Raw genomic sequence first — 23,050 nt, 5'->3', positions numbered from 1 at the left:
CAGATGCTGCCCTCGTCCCCGCGGTAGATTAAGAGGAGCCCGGATCGCGGCGGCTGCCAAATCCCCCCGCCGCGTCCCCCGCCGCGCCGGTCCTAACCTTTACCAGATGGTTAAGCCCCTCCAGACTTGATTACATTTCCCTGCACACCGTTTTCCTTGTAATGCGGAGTTTTTAATTACCGGAGCAGGGGGGATTACAGCTCTGGATAAAGCTGAGCCCATCAGCGCGGAGGCACAGAGAGACCCCCCCCCCCGCTCCGCTTCTTCCCTGCCTGCTCCCACCCCCGGCACCCCGCCCGCCCACAGCCCCGCGCCCCTAATCCCGGTCCCCCAGCAGGCACCCCAATGCCAGCCCCCTCGGGCTCGGGGGGCACGATCCCGCCGGAGACCCGAGGACCTGTTTTCCCCCCCCCCGCCCCCTCCACGGAAGCTCCCCCCGCGGGCACAAACTTTCCGCCCCCCGGGGAAAGCGAGGGGGAGGCGGGCGCGGAGCGAGCCTCGGGTCCCCCACCGGCCCCCGGAGGGCGACAGACGGAGCCCCCCGCGCCCCCCCTCCCCCTCGCCTCCCCGCCCCGGTACCGATCACGGTCCCTCCGCTGGTCGATCCGTTCTCTCCGCAGACCCGTCTCCAGCCGCCGCCGTGTCCGGGCAGCTCCGAGCGTCGCCTCCCACCGCCGCCGTCCCCGGGGGCGCTCGGTAACGGGACGGGGCGGCCGCTCCCCCCGCCGCGCCCCGCGGCCGCTTAGGATGCGGATAATCCCCTAACGATCTAGTTAAGGGCTCGGAGGGGCTCGGAGCGGCTTTAGCCGTGCGGTGATATTCCGCCGCCTTTGTCTCTGCCTCCCGGTCCCCGGTGGGAAGGGAACAGCCCCCCCCCCCGCTCCTCCGCTACCCACGGGGGAGGCAGGATCCAGGGGCGACCGGAGGAAGCGGGAGGCGGCGGGGCTTGGAGGGGTTTGGAAAAGGGATTTGGTCCCTGGGAGCGCAGCGCGCCCCACGCGGGACCGGTTTGGGACAGGGGCGAGCGGGTGGCACGGCGGGGCGAGCGGGTGGCAGCAGCGGCGCGGCCAGGTCACGCGTGGCCCCGGGCGGCTCCCGGGTGGAAGCGGGACGGTTGCCGGTAAGTGAAGCCCAGGCTGCATCGGCAGCGCCCATCACGGCCGTCCCGTCCCCCGCACCATCTCCCACGCCAGGGCCACCCCTGGCGCCGTCTTTGTCACCCCCCCGCCCCCGCCGCCCCGATCTGTTTCCTTCTCATCCCACAATTCTCCCCCCTCCACACACGATCTGTGTCCCCCCCGCCAGCCCTGCCTCACCGCCCAGCGCTGCCCGGGGCTGGGACCCCGGCGGTGGCACGGCCAGGGTAGGGTTGCTCCGGGAGCCCCCCCGAGGGTTGCTCAGGCCGGAGGGGGATGTTGGGGGGGGGGACAAGACAGGGACGCTGGACAACGAGATTTTCCGGGGTCTCGTTTCCCGCCCCCCTCCAGTCCTTCCCCGTCTCCGACCAAGCGCGTTCCGGGAAAAATCCTCGGAGCGGCTCTCGCCCTTTTGTTGGATTCAGATTAAAATATTCATTCTCCCCCCTCCCTGGTGCAACATGCTCCCGGCAGGAGCCGTGGCCCCCCCGGCCCCCCTGCCCGGTCCTGCCTGTCCTTTTCCCAGTCTGCTCGGCGATCCGCCCCCCGCAGCTCTCCATCACCCCCTCCTTGGGAGGGGATCCATCCGAGTCCCCCCCATTGCTTTCCTCCCCTAAGAGAGGTCACAGGATAGTCCCATTCTGTTCCTTTTCCTCACTTCCCCAAATGCTGGGGTCCCCCGAGCCCCCACGATTCCAGGGTACCAAGTTAAAAAGTTGGGGGCTTGAGAAAGGGCACGGGCTTGTCCCCAGGATCCCTTTCCTGAATGAAATGGCACAGGCTGGGGGGGAGGCTGAGGATGCTGCAGAGGGATGTGTGATCCAAAAAACAGCTTTTTTTGGGGGGAAGGGGGGGCATAGCAGAGGAGGGTGGACAGCAGAATGGGGGAGATGGCCTGGGGACAGCCCAGCACCCCAGCTAACGCCCAGTAGATTTTAAAGTCTCCCCTTGTGACCCAAGGGAGCATTCAGCTGCCACCGCTGTTCTCACCGGGTAAGGAATCAGGACACGGTTAGAAGCTTGGTTTTGGAAGATGCTGGAAGCTAGGAGAAGCGGGGGCGGGGGGGGGGGGTGTCTCTCTGAGATGTCTTGGCACAGGCGGGCGGGTGGCCGGTTGCCGCAGGTCGGCACTGATGTGGCTTGGCAAGGCCAGCCGGAGAGATCAGGGTGGGATGTTAGCAGGAGACGCCGCAGGTTGAGCCGCCTTGGAAAAGCCACGCAGAGAGAGCAAAGGGGTTTGGGGGGGTTGGGGGGGGAAGGCTGTCACCCAGCTGCCTGCAGGCGCCAAACCTTGCCTGGCCACCACCGTCACTTTGTTTTCCTGCCCGTCGCGTTCTGGGCCAGTAGAAGGGTCTGCAAAAAACGCTGTCCCTGCCAGCCCGGGCGTCCCTTCCCCCAGCTCCCCAAGGCGCCCGTCTGCCCAGCCGTGCATGTGGGTTTGCTGCTCCCTTCTTGCTCCAAGCGAGAGCGGTTATAGTTCCCAGTGCCCAAGAGGGCAACGGTGGTGGGAGGGGGCGGTGTCTCCTGACTGAAGACGAGATCAGCTCCGGCCCCGCGGCTGGTAAATCCTCCCCAGGCTCGTTGTGCAGGGTCAGGAGCTGGGGGCTCGGTCTTTGAAGTCCCAGAGCTCTGTGCAGCGGGATGCCCAGCTCAGCTCCCCTTCCCCGCCGAAGCTTTGACTCCCTGCCTCCCCTTGGGAGGAAAAAAGTGCCCCGAGGTGGGTGGTGGCTGTCTCCGTGTGTTTGTCAGGGCTGGTGGGGCACTCTGCCTGCCTTTGGGTGCTGGGATGAAAACCAGGAAACATGTCCAATCTCCTTTCAGAGGCGCACAGGGATGGAATGAGAAGCTACAGGCATGAGCTGAAGAAGGGAAATTCTTGTTAGGTATTAGGGAAAAAAACAATCTTCACTGTGAGGGTGGTAAAACACTGGCACAGGAACCAGACTCAGGCAGGAACTGCCATTCTTGGAGATCCTCCTGAGAAACCTGATCTACCAGCCCTGCCCTGAGCAGGGACCTCTGGACGTCCCAACTGATCAAAACCATCGTGTGATTCAGAAAGCCCCAATCCGTAGCAGCCCCTCTGAGCAGAGGTGAAGTAGTCACCAAGGTGACAGAGACCGCTGCCCAGAGAGCCATGGTTTCAGGAGAGTGCAGGTCCGATGTTTGTCAAGGAGGCATTTCTTTTCACAGACACCTTGCCCAGAGGTGGGGTATGGAGCAAGGAAGGATGCTGGGGCTCCATTCCCACTGGAAGTCCAAGTCCCTGGGTTCTGTCCTGCAAGGTGCCTGAGTTGCTCAGCACCCTCGTGTTCCCTGGCGGCGGTGCAGGTAGACCTCTCGCACCAGGCAGGTTTGGAGCCAGGGTGCGTCAGTAAAGTTTTCCTGAAGTTCCGGGCGGTTTGTAGGTGAGAAGATGTAGCTGAGGTGGCCAACTCAAGGGCCACTACTGGTAAACTGGATTCTCTTGGCCAGCGACACACAGCAACACATCCCCCAAGGCCTCCTGCTGGGACAGATGGAGGCTGAGGCAAAGGCTCAGCTTCACATGGACCCTCCATAGCTATTATCTACTTTTGAGCATTTTCAGGACACGGGGGTCAGTCTCCGCTCACTTCTGGGTGAGCCAGTTCTGGCTCCCTGCAGGACACAGCTCAGGGAGCCAACGTCTCCGCTCCGGCTTCAGAGAGGCGGGGGGATCTTCTTGCAAGCCCAAGCCTGCAAAGGGAGCTGCTTCCATGGCCGGTGTCTTGTTCCTCTTGAAGGAAGAGACCTTGGAGCCAAATCCGAAGAAGGGCTGTGTTCCCGTTATCCTCAGAGCTGGGACTCGTACTGCCCTGGGCATCCTCCTGGAGGCTCTTCCCTAAAATGTCCTGTGGGGATGTCTCTCCTCTGGGAAGGACTAAGGAGCGGGGGGGGTCTGTGAGGAAAGTAAGGGTGGGCAACGGCGTGATGCTTGCATGGGGGGAGAGCAGAGGCTTTGGGAGAGAGGAGGTACCTGCTCTCAGGCACCAGTGTGACTGATCTGGGAACACCGCACGCAGCGCCGGCGTCTGAACTTTTGAAAGAAGATCAAAAAGCTGATTTAAGGCTTGGAAAAATACCTTACAGGGAGAAGCGTAAGCGAACCTGCCTGAACTCTCCGTGCAAAAAGAAGCTGGAGGAGGTTTGACGGCAGGGCCAGGGAGGCGTCACAAGGAGGAAAAGCTGGGGACAACAGGACAGATAAAGGCATGTGGACCCGCAGCTTGAGCCGGACGGCTTCGTGCTCTGGGCCGTGAGAGGGGATCGAGCTGTCAGACCTGTGGATGGTGTCTCTGCCTCTTGGTGCCTGCAGATCCCTGTGAACAGAAGATGGGGGTTCATCAAGCCCCATTTCCCCAGCATATCTTGATGAAATGGGAAGACTGGCCCTGGGAGAGGGGTTCAGAGTGACCCCCTCCCTCCTCCCGCAGAGAACCGCTGCAGCTCTCCCCTCCATGCGGGTGATCCTACAAGAAATTTGACCTGCTCTTTCCTATGAGAAGAAAGCCCCTGTTGCCACCGGGAAGTATCTTGTCAGCTCCAAAGGGCTCCAGGGAAGGGGTGATAACCTGAACATAACCCCAAAATAACCCTAACAGCTTCCTCGCAGGACTCAGGATCCTATCCCCTCTCCTCTCCTCTCCTCTCCTCTCGTCTCCTCTCCTCTCCTCTCCTCTCCTCTCCTCTCCTCTCCTCTCCTCTCCTCTCCTCTCCTCTCCTCTCCTCTCCTCTCCTCTCCTCTCCTCTCCTCTCCTCTCCTCTCCTCTCCTCTCCTCTCCTCTCCTCTCCTCTCTCTCCTCTCCTCTCCTCTCCTCTCCTCTCCTCTCCTCTCCTCTCCTCTCCTCTCCTCTCCTCTCCTCTCCTCTCCTCTCCTCTCCTCTCCTCTCCTCTCCTCTCCTCTCCTCTCCTCTCCTCTCCTCTCCTCTCCTCTCCTCTCCTCTCCTCTCCTCTCCTCTCCTCTCCTCTCCTCTCCTCTCTCTCCTCTCCTCTCCTCTCCTCTCCTCTCCTCTCCTCTCCTCTCCTCTCCTCTCCTCTCCTCTCCTCTCCTCTCCTCTCCTCTCCTCTCCTCTCCTCTCCTCTCCTCTCCTCTCCTCTCCTCTCCTCTCCTCTCCTCTCCTCTCCTCTCCTCTCCTCTCCTCTCCTCTCCTCTCCTCTCCTCTCCTCTCCCTCTCCCTCTCCCTCTCCCTCTCCCTCTCCCTCTCCTCTCCCTCTCCCTCTCCCTCCTCCTCTCCCTCTCCCTCTCTTCTCTCCTCCATCCTAAATAGCAGCTGGAAACGTTGGAGTTGGGACCCCGAGGAGGAGGCCATGGGGCGGGAGTTGGGGTGGATGGTTCCTCGTCCTCTGCCAACACACATCTTGCCACCAACACCCAAACAACAATGGGTGCCTGCATTTCGCTTTGACGTCCCCGTCCCGGGCTGGGTTGGTGGTTTCAGAAGGGAAAGGTAGAAAAAGGCACGTTCTCCTTTGTCCTCATTTCTGGTTTTTAGCCATCTGCTTCTGTTGAGCCATCCTGGATCTCCAGGGATGCATCTCTGGAGAAGAAATTCCCATTTCCAGTTCTGGACAGATATGGGATGCTCCTGCTTCCTGCTGCGCCCCCCCCGCCCCGGGCCTTCACTTCATTTCTCTGTCCCAGTTCCCAGGCTAGGGACCACCTCTACCATCCCACCCTCCGCCGGGGGCTGCGTGACCCCCTGAGACACCCCCCCAACATCCCCATCTCCTCCGGGAGCTTTGCGGATCCTCCAGGTCTCTCTTTCTCCCTCCCCCACCCCGCCCCCCACCCCCGCTTCCCCCCCAGCCCTACTTCTTTCCTCTCTGTCTGGAGATCAGTCATCGAGGGTGTCGACAAGCACGCACCCGACTCCCCCGGGAGGATGGGGAGCGCTGGAGCTGGGGGTGGTGTTCTGCTGCGAGAAGGCACAGCTGCCATCAGCAGGCGCTTTGATCTGCAGACAATTACAGACGAGTGTAGGACCTCGCTCCGCTCAGCAATAAATAATGGAATTTGTGCGTTGACACAGACAGATTTCCCCCCAAACTGTCAGAGAAGGGGAGACGGAGAGTGAGCGAACGGGGGGCCCGAGCGGCTGGAGGGAAAGGGAGAGGAGCGGGCAGGGGAAGGGCCTGGGGGGAAAACAGGGAGAGGGGGCAAGGGAGGGGAAAAAGGACAAAGTTTGGGAGGCGACGCTGATGGGGGAAGCTGGGCAGGGAGGAGAAGGAGCCTGAGGACACATATTTGTTGAGGGAAGGAAAATCAAGACAGGAACTGTGGGTGGAAGGCGGGGGGAGTGCTGCATACGCAGGAGGCTGGAAGCAGAGGGGGGGGGGAAAAAATAATATCTGAAGGTGGAAAAGAAAGAGAAGGAGGAACAAAGGGATGGCAGTGCCCCCGGGGCTCCCCGGCTGCCTGGCAGATCACACGCTCTCCGAGCAGGGGACCGTATTCCCGCAGCCCCTCCGCAGAGCGGCCCTGACCCCCCCTGGGGCACCCCGCGCACCGGCGGGCGGGGGGGAGGCACGCGCGGGGCGGCGAAACGGTGCCGCTGGTGCGCAGCCACCAGCAGAAATTTGCTCTGAGATCACAAGTCCCCGAAAAAACCTCCCGCGGACGCCCCATCCCCATGCACCCCCCTGTCCCCACACACCCCCCTCCTCCTCCCCGTCTCCCTCAGCCTTCCCCAGCCCGGGGCTGTTTGTTCTCCGGCTGATGATGGTTTTTTAACTTTGCCGGCAAGAAAGAGGTACCTCTCCTTTGGTCAGGAGCCCCATCACCCAGCCTGGCAGAAACCATCCAGCCTTCCAGCAGCCCTCCAGTGGCAGCAGATCCAACCGGGATGGGGGTTCCCACTGGGGCCCTCTCCTTCCTCCCAGTTTGGAGCACTCAAGAGCGTTGTTTGCTCCCTCTTGGCCCCATCTGCGGCCCGACCATGCTCAGCATTGAGAGTGGCCCAACTTGCCAAGGTCTCCCGGCCAAGCACCACCTCGCTGTAGGCGGCCCCCGCTCCCTGCTTGGCCCTTCGTGGAAAATGGGTGTCCAAAAGTTTCCCATCCAAGCTCCGGGTGGGAAGCAAACACCTCCCAGCCTAGGGACCACCCCCCCCACCCCAAGTCTACCTTCCCCTATCCCAGCCTCCCATCCCTTCCTGATCCCTTCTGTGGAAACACCACTCCAACCAGGGGCTGGACCTTTGCCCTTGCACAGTTTGGGGACACACCGTGTCCCCCCGGGTGAGAACAGCAAGACAGTGACAGGTTGGGCCAAGGGTTGACCGATGGGGGTGGCACCTAGGAAACAGGGTGTCCGTAGAGCTGGCGGGGGCAGGAATACCGTCCGCAGGGCTGTGTGGGACGGTGCTGCAGCAGAAGGTCGGCTGATGGGGTGTGGGAGACCGAGGAGCCTCGCAGCCCGTCCCCGGCAGAGTTTGGTGGTCCATCCTCCTGGCACCACGGCACCAGGTCAGAGCAAAGCAGGAGTCGGGGGAGATTCCAGGGATATCGCCCATGGAACCTGTTTAGCTTAATGACGGCAAACGGCGAGAACGGCTGCCTAACTGGGGCAGCGGTAGCTTATGGCCTGAGCAGTGGGAGGACCGGAGCTCCAGCCAAGCTCTTACACCTCTGTTTTGGGAGGGTGGAATGTAAAACTGGCGTAAATCGCTAAAAAGCTGTGTCTTTTCCGGTCAACGTTGCTACTGAAGTGACTGCAGCAGGTAATGATTCAGCTGGCCAAGGCAGAGTAACGCACACAGGCTGGAACCCCTTCTTCTCCAGGATCCCTCTAGGTCCCTGATCCCAGTCATTCTACTTGGGAAGGTGGGAATGCTGGGCTGGATCTGGCTGCTGCTGCTCCGGTCCCGAGCAGGACCTGAAAAGAGGGACGGGAAGGTGGGAGAGCAGGAGAGGGAGGGGTTGAGGGGGTGCACAGCAGCCTCCCCAGGTCCCTCTGAAGGAAGGAAAACGGGGGGAAAAGCAGCTTCACGCTGAGGTTCTGATGCTCAGCCCCTCCATGAGGCTCCAGCCCTCTCTCCCTGGATGAGGCCAGGGAAGAAGACGGCTGGGAGAGAAAAAGCGGTGGGGGCAAGATAGATTCCAGCTTTCTTTAGGGTCTGCTGTGACACCCCAGCGCTTCTCCAAACACTGCCATCAATATTTAACGGGCTGGAGCCACAGTAGCGCGGCTCAGGCTGAGCATGGTCCCCAGCCTGGCTGGGACAGGGGGTGCGCAGGGAGGTCTGATGGAGCCGGAGATGCTCCCCCCAGGTCTTCCCAGCTGCATGCCACGAGGAGCGGCTCCGTGGCCAGGGCAGAGCCTTGAACCCTCTGCCCGGGCGCTGAGAAAAAGCACCAAGCTGCCTCCAGGCACCTCAAAAACACTTTCACGGTGAGACCAGGCAGGAGACCCCAGCCTGGATGTGGGAACCACGAGAAACGCCCCTCCTTACTCCACCAGATCCCAGTTTGAAGCTGTGGAAGAGCTGCGTCCCCTTTTTGGCAAGAGCGAAGCAGGAATCAGCAGGCACAAGGGCAGCCCGTGGGGGGAAGCAGGCAGGGCAGCCGCAGAGCCGGGGCCTCCCTCCCTCTAATTAAAACCCCCAAACCCTGACCCAGGCAAGCAGGTCCAGCACCAGCAGCCTCACAGTTCCACATGGAGATGGAGCGCGCTCAGGAAGAGCCACGGAGCATCGCTGCTCCAGGGCTGGGGGCGTAACACCCCCCAGCAGCGGAGGGAGCAAAGGGTTAACACGGTGGATGCAGGCAATGTTATCTGTCTCTTCTCTAAATATTATTTCCTCCCATGAAACCAGCTTTTCATCCTTGGCTAGAGGCAGCTCCCGCTGCTGGGAATCCAGCAGGAGCTTGTATCTGCGGCCGCACACACCACTGCTCCCAGCAAGCCGCCCAGACAAAGAGCCGCGCTCCCCCGGCGAGAGCAGCCCCAGCGCTGGGAGCTGGGACCGGGCGGCAGCAGCGGCGCAGAGATGCTGGGGCTTCAGCCCAGAGGGTGCAGATGGCCTCGGGCTGGGGTTTGGGTATGGCGGGGCGTGCTACCGAAGAGGAATCTTGTTAATGAAAGGCCTCTCCCGCCCCGCTGGACCGCGGAGGGATTTCCTCCCCCGTCCCCCAGCATGGGGGGCAGCAGGCAGAGGCACAACAGGCTGGGTCGGGCTCCAGGAGGCTGCACGATCCCGGCCGTCTCGCCGGGGAGGTTTTTCGGGGGCTGCCCATTTCACATCTCGCCCCTCGGGTGTGCCGGGATGGACAAGAAACGGTGGGATGCTCCATAGGGAAACCAAGGCAGCAGCCACTGGCTCCAAGGTCACAACCTGGGGAAGAGGGAGGGGGTGCAGGGCAGCCCCCTCCCCAGAAACCCAAACCCAATTCAGGCTGCAGCGAGGGTCTGGTGGCTGCAGAGCTGGTGGCTGGGATAAAATGGCTGCTGTTAAATCTTCTCTGAAACGTCCTAAACTTTTAATGTGTATGAAACCACGGCAACATCCCTTTCGCACCCCGGAGGGCACAAAGGCACAAGCGTCTCCTGTTTCCCATTCAGCCGGAGCCACGTGCCGCAGTCTGAACATCGCTAGGTACGTGGCTGGAATGAAAGTCGCCTTTCCAGCTCGTGTGCTCAGAGAGCGTTCGCCGAAGTCAAAGGATTGCCAAGTTAAAAGGGTCAAACCTCCAAGGACAGTTGTATCTGACTGGCTATATATCATTTCAATAGCATCTTCAACGGGGATTATAATCTGAATTGAAGCGGAAAGACCCGAGGCAATGAAGCTGTCAGCAGTCTAAGATTAAGGAATTAAAACAGCAGCAAAGCATTACAGGATTTGTTCTAGATGTATTAGAAAGAGCAGGCTAAACACGCTGCAGCCTTCCTCGGGTCGGAAATTTCATACGAGTACAGAGAAGGGCAAGAGCAAGGATCTCATCAATATACATAAAAAGAGAGAGGGGAGCGAGACAGAGCTATGAAAACCCAGCCACGCAAAATATAAATCCTAACTGTAGAGGGAAATGAGTCACACACGGTTTGACTGAGGTAAATAAAAGCAGAAATGAAGTGGATTTAGGGGAGGGCAGAGGTGAGAAGACACCGATAGCCAGCAGACAGGAAAAAAAATGGCCCTTAATATACTAAGGCTGGTAAATTCCGCAACGCAGCCCAGCCTGCTCTTGGATCGCCTAATGGAAATGCAGGTCCCCAGTCCTGTCCTCCCTTCCCCTTCCCCTTCCCTTCCCCTCCCATGTTCTTATACCCATCTCCAGAATCACTTTAAAAGGCCAAGGATGCCGGCAACTGCCTGCCTAGGGGAGCTGGCAGCTGAGCCGAGAGGGAGGGGGTGACAAGCCTTGCCTTTGCCTCCACCGAGGTCCCCAGAAGGCCACCACCAGCTCTGCGCCGCTTGGGAGACATCAGCAGCTCTTCTCGGTGGGAGGCAGCAGCTCTCCAAACACAGACGGAATCAAACTCCCACCAAAGGACACATTAAAACGATTCATTTATTTCTGGCAAATTGCACGCGCCTTTCTTTCATTTGCTCTATCCTACACCAGTGGTGGGGAGGAATTTCTCCCCTGCCTTAAAGAGATCAAAGTTATGGGACGAAACACAAAGAAAAGCAGGGAAGTATCCCTTGCAGACAGGGACACAGGAAAGTTTCGGCAACCCAGACCCCACGCAGCCACCAGCTCTGCTCAGCACAAGCCGGGAAGATGCTCAACCCCGCTGGCCATGGCACGTTTCCTTCGGTTACGTGATCCAAAAAGAAACTGCATCACTCCCTGCGTCTCAAACACACAGCCCCGTTGACAACTAGAAGAACTAGGGCCCGGAACAACGATGCCTGGTTGACAATTAGATTAATTCCGAACCAGGCCACCTGTACAGAACTGTTGCATTTTATCGACACAAAAACGTACCCAGCAGAACACTTCCCTGCACGCACAAGGCCATAGAGCAGTGATGAGCAGCCGGATCTGGGACGCAGAAGGAGCTGGGAAGCTAATGACAGGCGGAGCTTGTTCTGCAGCACAGGTAGAGCATGGAATCGCTTTTCGACTCCTCCAGCCAACTTCTATCGGGAGATTTACACACAAGTCCTCAATCAAGTCTTTTACGAGTTATCCAGAGTCCCCTGGGTAAAAACAATCTGTTTCAAGAAAGAGGAGAGTCCAGAGCTGCTCAGTGATTCTTTTTGGTTGAGCCGAAACCAGAGAAACCCATCACAGCTGCCATTTCATCATCCTCTTCAAATGTCAAATCTTCCTCCGCCCGCCTTTTCTTCTCTCTCTGCTTCTCCTTCTTGTAGGCCTTGGCCTTCTCCTCCTGCAGCAAGGGACAGAACAGCAAAATAATTTGAACTTCCTGAGCCAAGCAAGCTTTTGAGATACCGGGCGCTGCACAGTTAACCCAAGTCCTACCGAGAGCACCCCAGTTGTGTCTGAGGAAATAAAGTGGCCACCTGGAAAGAAATCCTGGACCGCAGCCTCCCAGGAGGAGGTTTCCCACTGTCTCCACCCCAAGGGCAGAGTCACACAGAGGATGTAGCCAAAAAGAAGCGTTATTGAAACTCTCTCTTCTGCACAAACGTCAGAAGTTTCATCTGGAAACAACACTGAGACAAGAAGGGGCTGTTTTCAAAGCAGGAGGCCTCTCCCTCGCACGATGCCCTGTTCCAGCGACTGTGGTGCCGAATGTCGCTGCCTGTTGGCTTCCAGCCTGGCAGAGTGACAGCTGCTCACTGGAACAAGAAGCTGAAGCTCTGAGCTGCTCTGGGGGGGGTTTTGGCATCAAAGAGTCTGCGCTGCTCTAATCAAAGTGGTTTGCTCTGCAAGGATCACAAGCCCTGGAACAGCGCCAGGCTTGTACCGGGCGACGCAGAAGCATGGCTTCGGCTCACAACTTAGCAACTGCTCCTGCCATTCCCATCACCGGCCGCTGCCGCTGCGCCGCAGCTACTCGAGACAGCCGTGCCCTGGAGAAAGCTACACCAGGAGGTGCTGCTGATTTCTTTGTGGCCATACGTTGACTGGCAGATTCAACCCACAGCCCTCCCCCGTGCTGCCGGGGCACCTGTCTCCGACCTCCCCCGAACAGATCGAGCTCAGCAGCAGCAAAGCCTGTTGGAGAGCAGAGCATGGGGCTGCTCTCTGCGCACCCTGTGGTGAAGCAAAGCTCAGGGTTTGAGCAGGGAGACTCAAACGGGCAGCAAGTTTTAACGTTTGGTTGTTCTGTGACTGCTGATGGAGGAGAAGCATCCACAGAAGCTCCTCAACTGTCAGAACTTTGTCAGGTTTTCAAAGAAACTTGACATTCGTGTCAGGGAGCTGACACCTAAGCCCAGGTTTCAGAAGAACCTGCTGTCTTTCATTGCCTCCAGGCACATCTCACACCACGGCACACAGCTCACAAAGCCCTTCCGCACTCGGTGAGGCCACACAGAAGCAATGTGTCACATGGAGAAGGAAGCCCTGCAGTCCTAAGAACCATGGAAGATGAGAATCATAGCATCACAGAATAGCAGGTTGGAAGGGACCTCGAGGATCATCTGGTCCAACCTTTCTCGGCAAAAGCACAGTCTAGACAAGTTGGCTGAGCACCTTGTCCAGGTGAATCGTGGAAGTGTCTGGTGTTGAACAATCCACCACTTCCCTGGGGAGATTACTCCAATGGCTGATAAGGGACAAAGACACAGATCTGCTTATCAGAGCACACAAATTCAAACACAACTAATGGGAGACAAAAACCAGGTGCGTTGTCAGGGCTGTGCTGCTCTCAGTGGAATTCGGAAGCATCGTCAGCTATCCTCACGCAGAAAGAGGGGAAAGGGGCTTCCAGGGACAGCAGCAGAAGACTTTTAAAAGAAGCAAACAACAAAGAAACAAAACCCACTCATAGCAGCAGACAAGCAGCCTGTGCTTCCAAGAACAAGGCTTCTGTGGAAAAAGATTAGGAACCAGGGTTGACTTCCTCAGGAGACACGTTTCTGGAGGATTTGCTTCATCAGCCATTGCCCAGACTCACCTCCTCGCGGAGTTCCTTCATCCTCTCCTCAAAGTCATAGTCCTTCTGCTTCTCCTCCATTTTCTTCTTGTTCACCTCAAAGCGTTTCTTCACCTGGTCCAGCGTGGAGCGCTCCACCCGCATGGACATGCCCAGATTTCTCTGGTCTAAAAAGAGGAGAGGAATCGGCCATGTTCAGCGATAACCTTAGCCTTGGAAGATCTGCACATAGCCCTCCGTCCCTGACCCCAATTTAAACACCTCAGCACGGCAGCCTCTTCCTCCCTGTCACCCATCCCCTCAGAGCAGCTTCCAGGGCCAGACTACACCCATGCACAAGACCATATGTCCTCGAGGCTCAGAGCTCCAACCTGACGTAACCGCACTGACTCATGGGCCGCCCATCACTCAAAAGCGCAGGGAGCAGCGTTGTCCCCCGCGCTCCCGAGCGGCAGAGCCTGGCATGGCCCAGCCTTCAGGGACTCCTCTCCACACCAGGTCCCACCATGAACATGCCAGGTAAGCCAGCCTGGGGAGCGTGATGCAGCAGTGCCTCCTCCCCCAAAAGAGACACGTGCTTTCTGGCCTCATCTGGTCCCATGTTCTTACACAGACTGGGATTTCTTATGTTAAAGGGGATGTTTAAGCCCCAAAATAGGGCTTTAGGGGGACACCATAACCTAAATCAGGCAGTGACTACGATGACAGATTACAAGGAGGAGGATGCAGCCTCTTCTTTTAAGGTTCCCTATTAGGATGCTCCTCACCACGTTGGTGTCCTGACGCTTCAGAAAATTTAATCTCGGACCAGCGGAAAGGGTTGGAGTGTTGGAAAAGGGGCTAGAATAAAACTGGCAGGCTGGCATCTCTCAGCTGTGGGAGATGCTAAACAAGACATCAGTGGTTCTCAGTAAGAGATCCTGAGTACACAGGACATTTCTAGCTAAAGCAGAGACATGGAATATTACGCCAGCCTCTGATTCAGTGGCTGTTTAGAGCAGATTCATAGAATCACAGAATGGTTAGAGTTGGAAGGGAACTTAAAGATCATCCAGTGCCACCCCCTGCCCCAGGCAGGGACACCTCCCACCAGACCAGGTTGCTCCAAGCCCCGTCCAACCTGGCCTTGAACCCCTCCAGGGATGGGGCAGCCACAGCTTCTCTGGGTATCCTGGGCCAGGGGCTCACACCCTCACAGTTAAGAATTTTTTCCTAATCTCTAATCTGAGTCTCCCCTCTTTCAGTTTAAAACCATTCCCCCTTGTCCTGTCGCTCCACTCCCTGATCAAGAGTCCCACCCTACCTTTTCTGTAGGCCCCTTTAGGTACTGAAAGACTATTATAAGGTCTCCCTGGAGCCTTCTCTTCTCCAGGCAGAACAACCCCAACTCTCTCAACCTGTCCTCATAGACCTGATTCCCAGGTTTCAGCTCATGAGTAAGCCATGGGTGAAGGGGCCATCCCTGGCAATGTCTCCAACCCACGCTGCCTGATGGATCCAAACAGCCCATTGATTCCAGTAGCCATGCACAGGTTTGTTCCAGGAACGCTGCAGCACTTGGAAGCTCAAACTACGCACCAGGAGGTATGTAAGGGGGCTGCCAGGAGAGCTGTATGGGACAACAGCAGGAGCACATGGCAGCTCTGGGGTCAAACTGACCCACTTCTGCCCGCACTCATCCCCAGCCTCCATCCTTGTGAACTCCAGTCCACACTCTGGAGCTCAGGGACCAGCTAGTTTTGAGTTTCATACTCTACTTCTACAAAGAGAACCTTCTGATCCCAAAATAGTCTAGTCCCATACCTTTTACTTATCTAAGAATTTCTTTCAAATTTCAATGCTGTAAAAAAGCCTATCTCCAGGTGTTCAGAGGAGACATCAGCATTTGCTGACCCTGCAGCACAGACACTCTAAGTGGGGAAAATATGTCCCCCTAACCACGCTAAACCAATCACTATTTCTTCTGGGCTTATTCCATACAAACGGTCCAACACCCCGGAGAAGTGTCAGGAGATAAAGGCAGCACCTCCACAGCTCTCATGAGCAAACGCTGCCTCCCATCCTGATCTCCAAAGCCCACTTCGTGGTCAGCACTCAGACGCTGGTGACGTGCGAAGGGAACAGCCCAGAGCGCTGCAGCAGCCCTCCAACTCAACCAACCCTCCAACAAGGCAGGAAAAATTATCCTTACGTTTTTTGCCATTGATGTGATCCAGGAAGTTAATGGAGTCTTTCACCACGCAGTCGCATACGTTACAGTAATACCTGGCAGGAGACAGAGAAAACATTAATGCCAAAGCATGAGTCAAACCTCATCTCACACAAAAACTATTTGAGACAATCTAAATCTGCATGTCACTTGGGATACGGCTCCTTTCTCCGAGGCACGAGGGAAGCTACTTCCATCACAGAGAGCCCCAGTGAAAAGAAATGTGCAAGGGCATATCTTGGATTGATGGAGCCGCCCCGGATAACACTGGAGGTACCAACCCTTATGCCGACACCACTCCGACAGATGACAGAAACCAAGACATGAGCTAATCTGTAATACATCAGCCTTCCAGTCACAACTAACAGGGTGGGACAGACTCTGTGACACCGCAGGGCTTGGCTGCCCTCCTCCACGGCAGGACACGCAGGTATCCAAGCTGCAGCCTGCTGAAGGCTCTCACCTGGCTGCAGGGGAAGTCCTTCCATCGCCTCGCAGCAGCAACTCCCTGCTTTACACAGCAGTGCTCTGCCCATCTTAAGAGCCGTTGCAAAAACCCAGCCAGGGCTCGCACTTCCATCCCTGGATGCTGTTCTGGGCCGCGCATCCCCCGCAGAGGCAGGGGTGCGGCTCTGTACATTAGGGAATGTTTTGATTGTACAGAGTTAGATTCCAGTGATGATAAGGCCGAGTGTTTATGGGTAAGGATGAAGGGGAAGGCAAATAAGGGAGATCTTGTGCTGGGAGTATGCTATAGAACACCCGGCCAGGATGAGGAGACAGATGAAGTATTCTACAAGTGGCTGGCTGAAGTCTTGCAATCGCCAGCCCTTGTTCTAGTTGGGGACTTCAACCTGCCGGGTATCTGCTGGAAACGTAACACAGCGGAGAGCAGGCAGGCTTGGAGGTTCCTCGAGTGCATGGAATAGAACTTCCTGACACAACTGGTAGGGGAGCCTACCAGGGGAAGTGCCTCGCTAGACCTACTGTTCACAAACAGAGAAGTACTAGGGGGAGATGTGGTGGTCGGAAGCCGTCTTGGGTTTAGTGATCATGAAATGGTCAAGTTTGCAATTCGTAGTGATGTAAGGAGGGGGGTTAGCAAAACCTCCACCTTGGACTTCTGGAGGGCGGACTTTGGCTTGTTCAGAACACTGCTTGAGAGAGTCCCTTGGGAGACAGTCCTGAAGGGCAAAGGGGTCCAGGAAGGCTGGACGCTCTTCTAGAAGGAAATCTTAAAGGCCCAGGAGCAGGCTGTCCCCAAGTGTCGCAAGTCTAAAGGGTGGGGAAAATGGCCAGTCTGGATGAATAAGGAACTTCCGATGGGACTTAGGAATAAAAGGAGGGTTTACTGCCTTTGGAAAAAGGGACAGGCAACTCAGGAGGAGTACAGAGATCTCATTAGGTTGTACAGAGAGAAAATTAGGAAGGCAAAAGCCCAGCTGGAGTTCAACTTGGCCACTAACATTAAGGACGACAAAAAAAGTTTTTATAAATACATCAACAAAAAGAGAGCCAGGGAGAATCTCCATCCCTTACTGGATGCTGGGGGGAAAGTTGCAACCAAGGATGAGGAGAAGGCTGAGATACTTAATGCCGCCTTTGCCTCCGTCTTCAATAGTCAGACCAGCTATCCCCAGGGTGCTCAGCCTCCTGAGCTGGAAGATAAGGATGGAGAGCAGAACAACCCACCCATAATCCAGGAGGAAGTAGTCAATGATCTGCTTCTGCACCTAGACGCGCATAAGTCGATGGGGCCAGATGGGATTCACCCAAGAGTACTCAGGGAGCTGGCCGGGGAGCTCACCAAGCCTCTCTCCATCATTTATCAAAAATCCTGGTCAACAGGGCAGGTACCAGATGACTGGAAGGTGGCTAATGTGATGTCCGTCTACAAGAAGGGTCGGAAGGAGGATCCGCGGAACTACAGGCCTGTCAGCCTGACCTAGATACCAGGAAAGATCATGGAGAGGATCATCTTGAGTGAGCTCTCACGGCAAGTGCAGGGCAGCCAAGGGATCAGGGCCAGCCAGCATGGGTTTAGGAAAGGGAGGTCCTGCTTAACCAACCTGATCTCTTTCTATGACCATGTGATCCGCCTTCTGGACGCAGGGAAGGCTGTGGACGTTGTCTGTCTGGACTTTGGTAAGGCCTTTGTTACCGTCCCCCACAGCATTCTCCTGGAGAAGCTGGCGAATCATGGCATAGAAAGTGTACTCTTTGCTGGGTTAAAAACTGGCTGGATGGCCGTGCCCAGAGTTGTGATTAATGGGGTGAAGTCCTCTCAGTGGCCGGTCACCAGTGGTGTCCCTCAGGGCTCAGTTTTGGGGCCAGTTTTGTTTAATATCTTTATCAATGATCTGGATGAGGGGATTGAGGGCACCCTCAGTAAGTTCGCAGACGACACCAAACTGGGTGGGAGTGTTGATCTGCTTGAAGGTAGGCAGGCTCTACAGAGGGCCCTGGACAGGCTGGATCCATGGGCCAAGGCCAACTGTATGAGGTTTAATAAGGCCAAGTGCCAGGTCCTGCATTTCGGTCACGACAACCCCAAGCAGCGCTACAGGCTTGGGGCAGAGTGGCTGGAAAGCTGCCCAGCAGAAAAGGACCTGGGGGTGTTGGTATACGGCCAGCTTAACATGAGCCAGCAGTGTGCCCAGGTGGCCAAGGTGGCCAACAGCATCCTGGCTTGTATCAGGAACAGCGTGGCCAGCAGGAGCGGGGAAGTCATCGTGCCTCTGTACTCGGCACTGCTGAGGCCTCACCTCGAGTACTGTGTTCAGTTCTGGGCCCCTCTGTACAAGAGGGACATTGAGGTGCTGGAGCGTGTCCAGAGGAGAGCTACCAGGCTGGTGAGGGGTCTGGAGACCAGAGCATATGAGGAGAGGCTGAGGGAGCCGGGCATGTTTAGCTTGGAGAAGAGGAGGTTGAGGGGAGACCTCATTGCCCTCCACAACTACCTGAAAGGAGGGTGGAGAGAGGTGGGTGTTGGCCTCTTCTCCCAGGTGAACAATGACAGGACCAAAGGAAATGGTCTGAAGTTGCGGCAGGGGAGGTTTAGATTAGATATTAGGAAGAATTACTTTACTGCAAGAGTGGTCAGGCACTGGAACAGCCTGCCCAGGGAGGTGGTTGAGTCACCACCCCTAGAGGTATTTAAGAAACATCTAGATGTGGCACTTCAGGGCATGCTCTAGTGGCAGAGATTGTAGGGGTTTTTTTTGTGTGTGTATGGTTGGACTCGATGATCTCACAGGTCTTTTGCAACCATGAAGATTCTATGATTCCATGATCTCCCTGGCACTGCTGGCTGTTAGGCTACGATTGTGAGACACCAACAGCCTTACTCTTATAATGGTACAAACCTAATGCATTCTTCTGGCTTCGGATGTGCTAAGAATCCTTTCAGCCTTTGCCCAAACATGAGCCACACAAACAGTGGCCATACACCATTCCTAAGGACAGGTATCTGGATGTTTTTCCCATTCCCAGTGCACAGATATCCAAATCAGAAACTCAAATCAACAGCAGAGATCTGCCTCAGCTGTTTCTACCGGAGAGCAGAGCAACACTAATAACAACTAACAATGTCCAAAGGGGCTCAGCCTGCTGCGTTACTTCCATACTTTACCCCAGTAGACCCAGTTTCGGTGTAACACAGCGCAGCACCATCGCACCAGGCTCGAAACACGGGAGGAAATCACCACCTGATGCACCGTAAGGGCCCACTGCTGTATCACAGTCCCCTGCTCTCACCAGCACAACTCCAAGACTCCAACAAAACGACGACCACAACCTACCCTCCCATCTCTGACTGAGGGGTAGTTTTGGTGATGACGATGGTTTTCCCCAGCTTCGATTCCAGGTCCACTTTGTAGTCTCGGTGCCGCAGAAGTTCCCTTTTGACGGGCTGAGCTGGTTTGCCTAAAACACATGCAATAAACCAAACTGTTTATCAGAAAAGGTCACGCTCAACATGTTGGATTTCATAATTTCCTTGATGAAGAGGCAGCTGCTGGGACCCTGGGAACTACCCGATTCAGGCAGAAATTGTACCTTTTTTTTTTTTAAATCAGTAAATAATATAAGTTCTTCCTCACGATTCCCTGGTTCCTGTTAGAACCAGTAGATCTGTGAGGTACCTCCATCTCTGATGTGGGTCATACTCTGAGATCTCCTTGTTTCCAGGGGCCGATTGTTCCTCTCCCTCCCCAAAGAACAGGCAGACAGAGGCAAAGGTTCTCAGTAATTACTTTGGTCAAAAAAATCTATTCAGTGGCAAACACAGGAAAAAGGATCGGTGCAAGCCAGCCTTGAACTGCTGCTATTTCCCTTTGGGATTTCACTTCTAGCTGCTCTCTCCCTCTCCAACTCAAAGTGTTTGGGTGACTCGTTGCCAAATGAGCATGGAGTCAGTACACTACGCACCATCTTTCTTTTCTCTCTCTTCCGTGAGCCGCTTCTCTGCGAGTTTCTCATATTCATCTTTGTCCCACTTTCGGCGGAAGTCCAAGTTCTTAGTCTGGGAAGAAAACAAAATGTATTAACGTTTATTATACAGTTTGACTAGCTGTGAGGGGAGACTGGGGAAAGAGGTGGAATCACTCGGCGTGTGCGGCCACAGCTGTAAATTAGGGGCACTACGTTATATCCCCATGTCCTGTTTTCATATCTAGCAATTAAGGACGTAGCTTAAGAGAACAACCCTCAGCACGCCCATATCTACTTCTTCTAGAAGGATATCAAAGCACTGAGAAAAGTAACGACTTTATCATAATAGCTCCTGAGATGATCACCCAGGCTTTCGTTTTGAAAAACCAGACACCGATGGGATTTAAACCGACTGATCTAAGACCTCATAAGCGCCACCTGAGAAACACAGCACAGTCATTAGCACATTACACACAATTCCCAAAGTCAATTACACCTGAGCTGCAAATATCAGATGAGGAAGCCACAAAACACAACACGAGCTGTAAAGAGTTTGATTAAGATGCAGGAGTACGGAAGGCTGTGTAAGCCCACTCTCAGCAGTACGTCGGCGCATTACAGGAATCAAAGCGCCGAGTTTGCTATGAAATCACAGGAACCAGTACCGTTTTTTCAAGTGAGACACGTGTACAAGCAAACCAGAAAAAGCTCTGAAACCCCAACTGTCAAGGTGAGGCGTGGAGATACCAGGGAAGCACCTGTACGAAACGCACCGTGAGCCGCCCTGCTCCTGCAGCTTCACGCTGCGGACAGGCAGGGAAGGGAAGAAACACCTCTGAGGCAGACGGGCCCTTCGGCAGCCCCCCAGAGCACTCTACATGGCAGCGACAGGGTAAGTTGCGTGAAGAGAAGCTGAATTCAGGTGAAGCTGGCACTGAAGAGTACAAAGGCTATTCTTTTCAGGGGGGATTTTTACCTAGTCACCAGCGCTGAGGGCAGAAGTGACTGGACAAGAATCCCTCTTCCATTCCATGTGCTCACCAGACCAGCACAGCCTCTTCCCCCTACGCAGTTAAGGCCCCTGCGCCTGGTGTCGGTCACAGCTTATAACTCGGACACTTCTTTCTTGAGAAGGTAACTCTCATTTGGTTAGAAAACTGCATTTCACTCGGCATGGCAGTGCGAGGCTCTCAGTTTCATATTAAAAGAAAAAAAAAGACTGATGTATTTTAAAATATCTCCGGGAAAGAAGGACCCCCCCTACGCACCCCACCGCCTTCTCCGTTCAGCCAAATCAAGAATCCAATCACAATCCAAAGGAAATAAATCCCATTTGAAGCTATAGCAGCAGCACAGTCATTTAACGTTTTCTCCTCTGGCAATCCTTCAAATGGAACGAACAACCACTGATAGGAATGAAAATGCCTTAGGGAGGCGTAGAAAAATTCTCATTTATTCCCAGAGCTTCTTAAGCACTTTAAGCATGTCATAACAGGTTTTATTAACCACCCTGAGCAAAAGAAAAGAAAATATCATGGAGTGTAAATTAATGTTTGGGGGTATTTTCCAGAATCTAGACTCTCCTGCAAACCAACGCATTATCACAAATCATAGCTGGTGGGAGCCCAGGGAGGAGGCGATTTACTTGCTGCTTCGCTCTCCTGTTGTAATAAAAGGGAAAGAGTCTTTCACAGCTCTTTTACCAATCTCCCTCGTCCAGGCACAGGGAAAGAAATTAAACCCAAATGCGTAACAAGATCTTGGCTAGACATTATCCGAAGAAACTTTTCTTAACTGGCCTGGTGGATGCAAACGTGGCTGCAAGCCCTGAAATCTTTACCTAATGACTACTTTGGGTGACAGAGAGTATTTCCCGAATAAGTAACAACACTTAAAAAACAGAAGCGCCCCACGGTTTCCCATTCCCTCTGCAGACAGGCACCGAATGATCTGCCCAGTACCAACATCAAAGCCTATAAAATAACACAGAAGCCTCAAGTCTGGCTCGACCCAACACGAACGCAACCGCCAGCAGCTGAGAACAAAGCACAGGTCCCATCTCACTCCTGGGCAGACATCCTGCTCCCTGACCTCTCCCAGCACTCCTCGCTTCTCAGCAAGGGGCTTCAACTGAAGGAAAGATCAGCCACAAACGCAGAAAAACACAGCCCCTGCGCTGCTGATGGCTCTCTGGGGTATTACTGGAGGTTTTTAAACTGGTCCGGCTCTCCAGTCAGACTACGCCAATGGCATCCACCTCACTGATGAGATGGGATGCAATCTTGGCATTCCCAACACCAAATCCCGCGGGATCCATAAAGGCAGAAAGACTTCACTGCCACGTTACACAAACTGAGCAACGCCAACAAAATAATCAAGTTACTTGGAGCCTTCCGAAACTCCAGGATTACAGTCACAGAAAGAGCGGTTTCTCCATGAAGGGCAGATGGCAGCAAGCAGCAATTTCAGCAGGACAACGTGAGAGCCGTCCAGAAACAGGTAACCCCTTTCCAGGGGAGCCAAGAAGCCAAGGGGCAGGACAAGATGGACAATGGAAGGAGGGAGCTGCCTCCACCCCTACGGCCCAGCCCCAGGAGGCCCCTGGTATGGGCTGGTCCCCCCGGGGAACTGAAGGCGGGTGGGCATCCCCATCACGGGGGCTGGGGCAGGTTCGGATCTCCTCACACCGCCTGGATGAAAAAGGGGCTCCCATGGGGGAGGCCTGGCCTAGGAAGGGGAGACCGGGGTGAGGTCCACCCCCTTCTAGCCCTGAAGACACCGGGGCCTCTCAGGCGGCCCCAAATCTCCCACCGCCCACACACACAGAGGGCACAGCGCTGTAAAAAGCAGGGATGGGGCCTCCCCGCGGGTCCCGGTCCTCTCAGGCACCCCCGGCCCCGCCACGTCCCCCCTCCGGGGGGTCCCTCACGCCGCGGCCTGGCGTCAGGCCCCGACCGAGGCCCAGCCGCGGCGGGGCGACCCTTCCCGCCGCCCGCCCCTCCGGAACAGCCCCAGCCGCCCCGGCCCTGCCCGGGGCACGGCCCAGGGCCCACCGAGCGAAAGAGAAAGCAACGGGCGCGGCCCCGCCGCCGCCAGCACCTACCCCGCTGCCCGACGCCATGTTGAGGGTGCGGGCGACAAGGGAACGGCAACTGTCGCGCGGTGGGGCCCGGGCCGTAAAGCGAGACAGTCCGCCTGAGCACCACCGAGTGCCCGCCGCGAGGGCCTAGAGCGCCG

The 23,050-nt window shown here is 55.9% G+C and overlaps 1 protein-coding gene across 1 annotated transcript; it reads right to left on the bottom strand.

Annotated features, from left to right (window-relative positions):
- Positions 1-10,652: 10,652 nt before the first annotated feature.
- ZMAT2 (zinc finger matrin-type 2) lies at positions 10,653-23,007 on the bottom strand. Its single transcript, XM_063349112.1, has 6 exons — positions 22,917-23,007; positions 19,811-19,904; positions 19,183-19,306; positions 15,365-15,438; positions 13,195-13,340; positions 10,653-11,496 (listed from the first exon to the last, which is right to left on the bottom strand). Exons 1-6 carry the CDS (start codon positions 22,932-22,934, stop codon positions 11,353-11,355), a joined length of 600 nt encoding a protein of 199 aa, XP_063205182.1. The 5' UTR covers positions 22,935-23,007; the 3' UTR covers positions 10,653-11,352.
- Between the last annotated feature and the right edge of the window lie 43 nt (positions 23,008-23,050).

The sequence above is a fragment of the Chroicocephalus ridibundus genome, chromosome 11 (assembly GCF_963924245.1).
Source record: "Chroicocephalus ridibundus chromosome 11, bChrRid1.1, whole genome shotgun sequence".
In the NCBI taxonomy this organism is placed as follows: Eukaryota; Metazoa; Chordata; class Aves; order Charadriiformes; family Laridae; genus Chroicocephalus; species Chroicocephalus ridibundus.
Note: the sequence above shows the minus strand (reverse complement) of the source record. Positions and strands in the feature narration are given on the sequence as shown.

Coding starts and splice junctions, on each gene's coding strand:
- ZMAT2 (XM_063349112.1), bottom strand. Junction 15,439..19,182: donor CCTCAGTCAGAGATGGGAGG/GTAGGTTGTGGT, acceptor GTCTCCTGCCAG/GTATTACTGTAACGTATGCG. Junction 13,341..15,364: donor TCACATCAATGGCAAAAAAC/GTAAGGATAATT, acceptor TCCTCTTTTTAG/ACCAGAGAAATCTGGGCATG.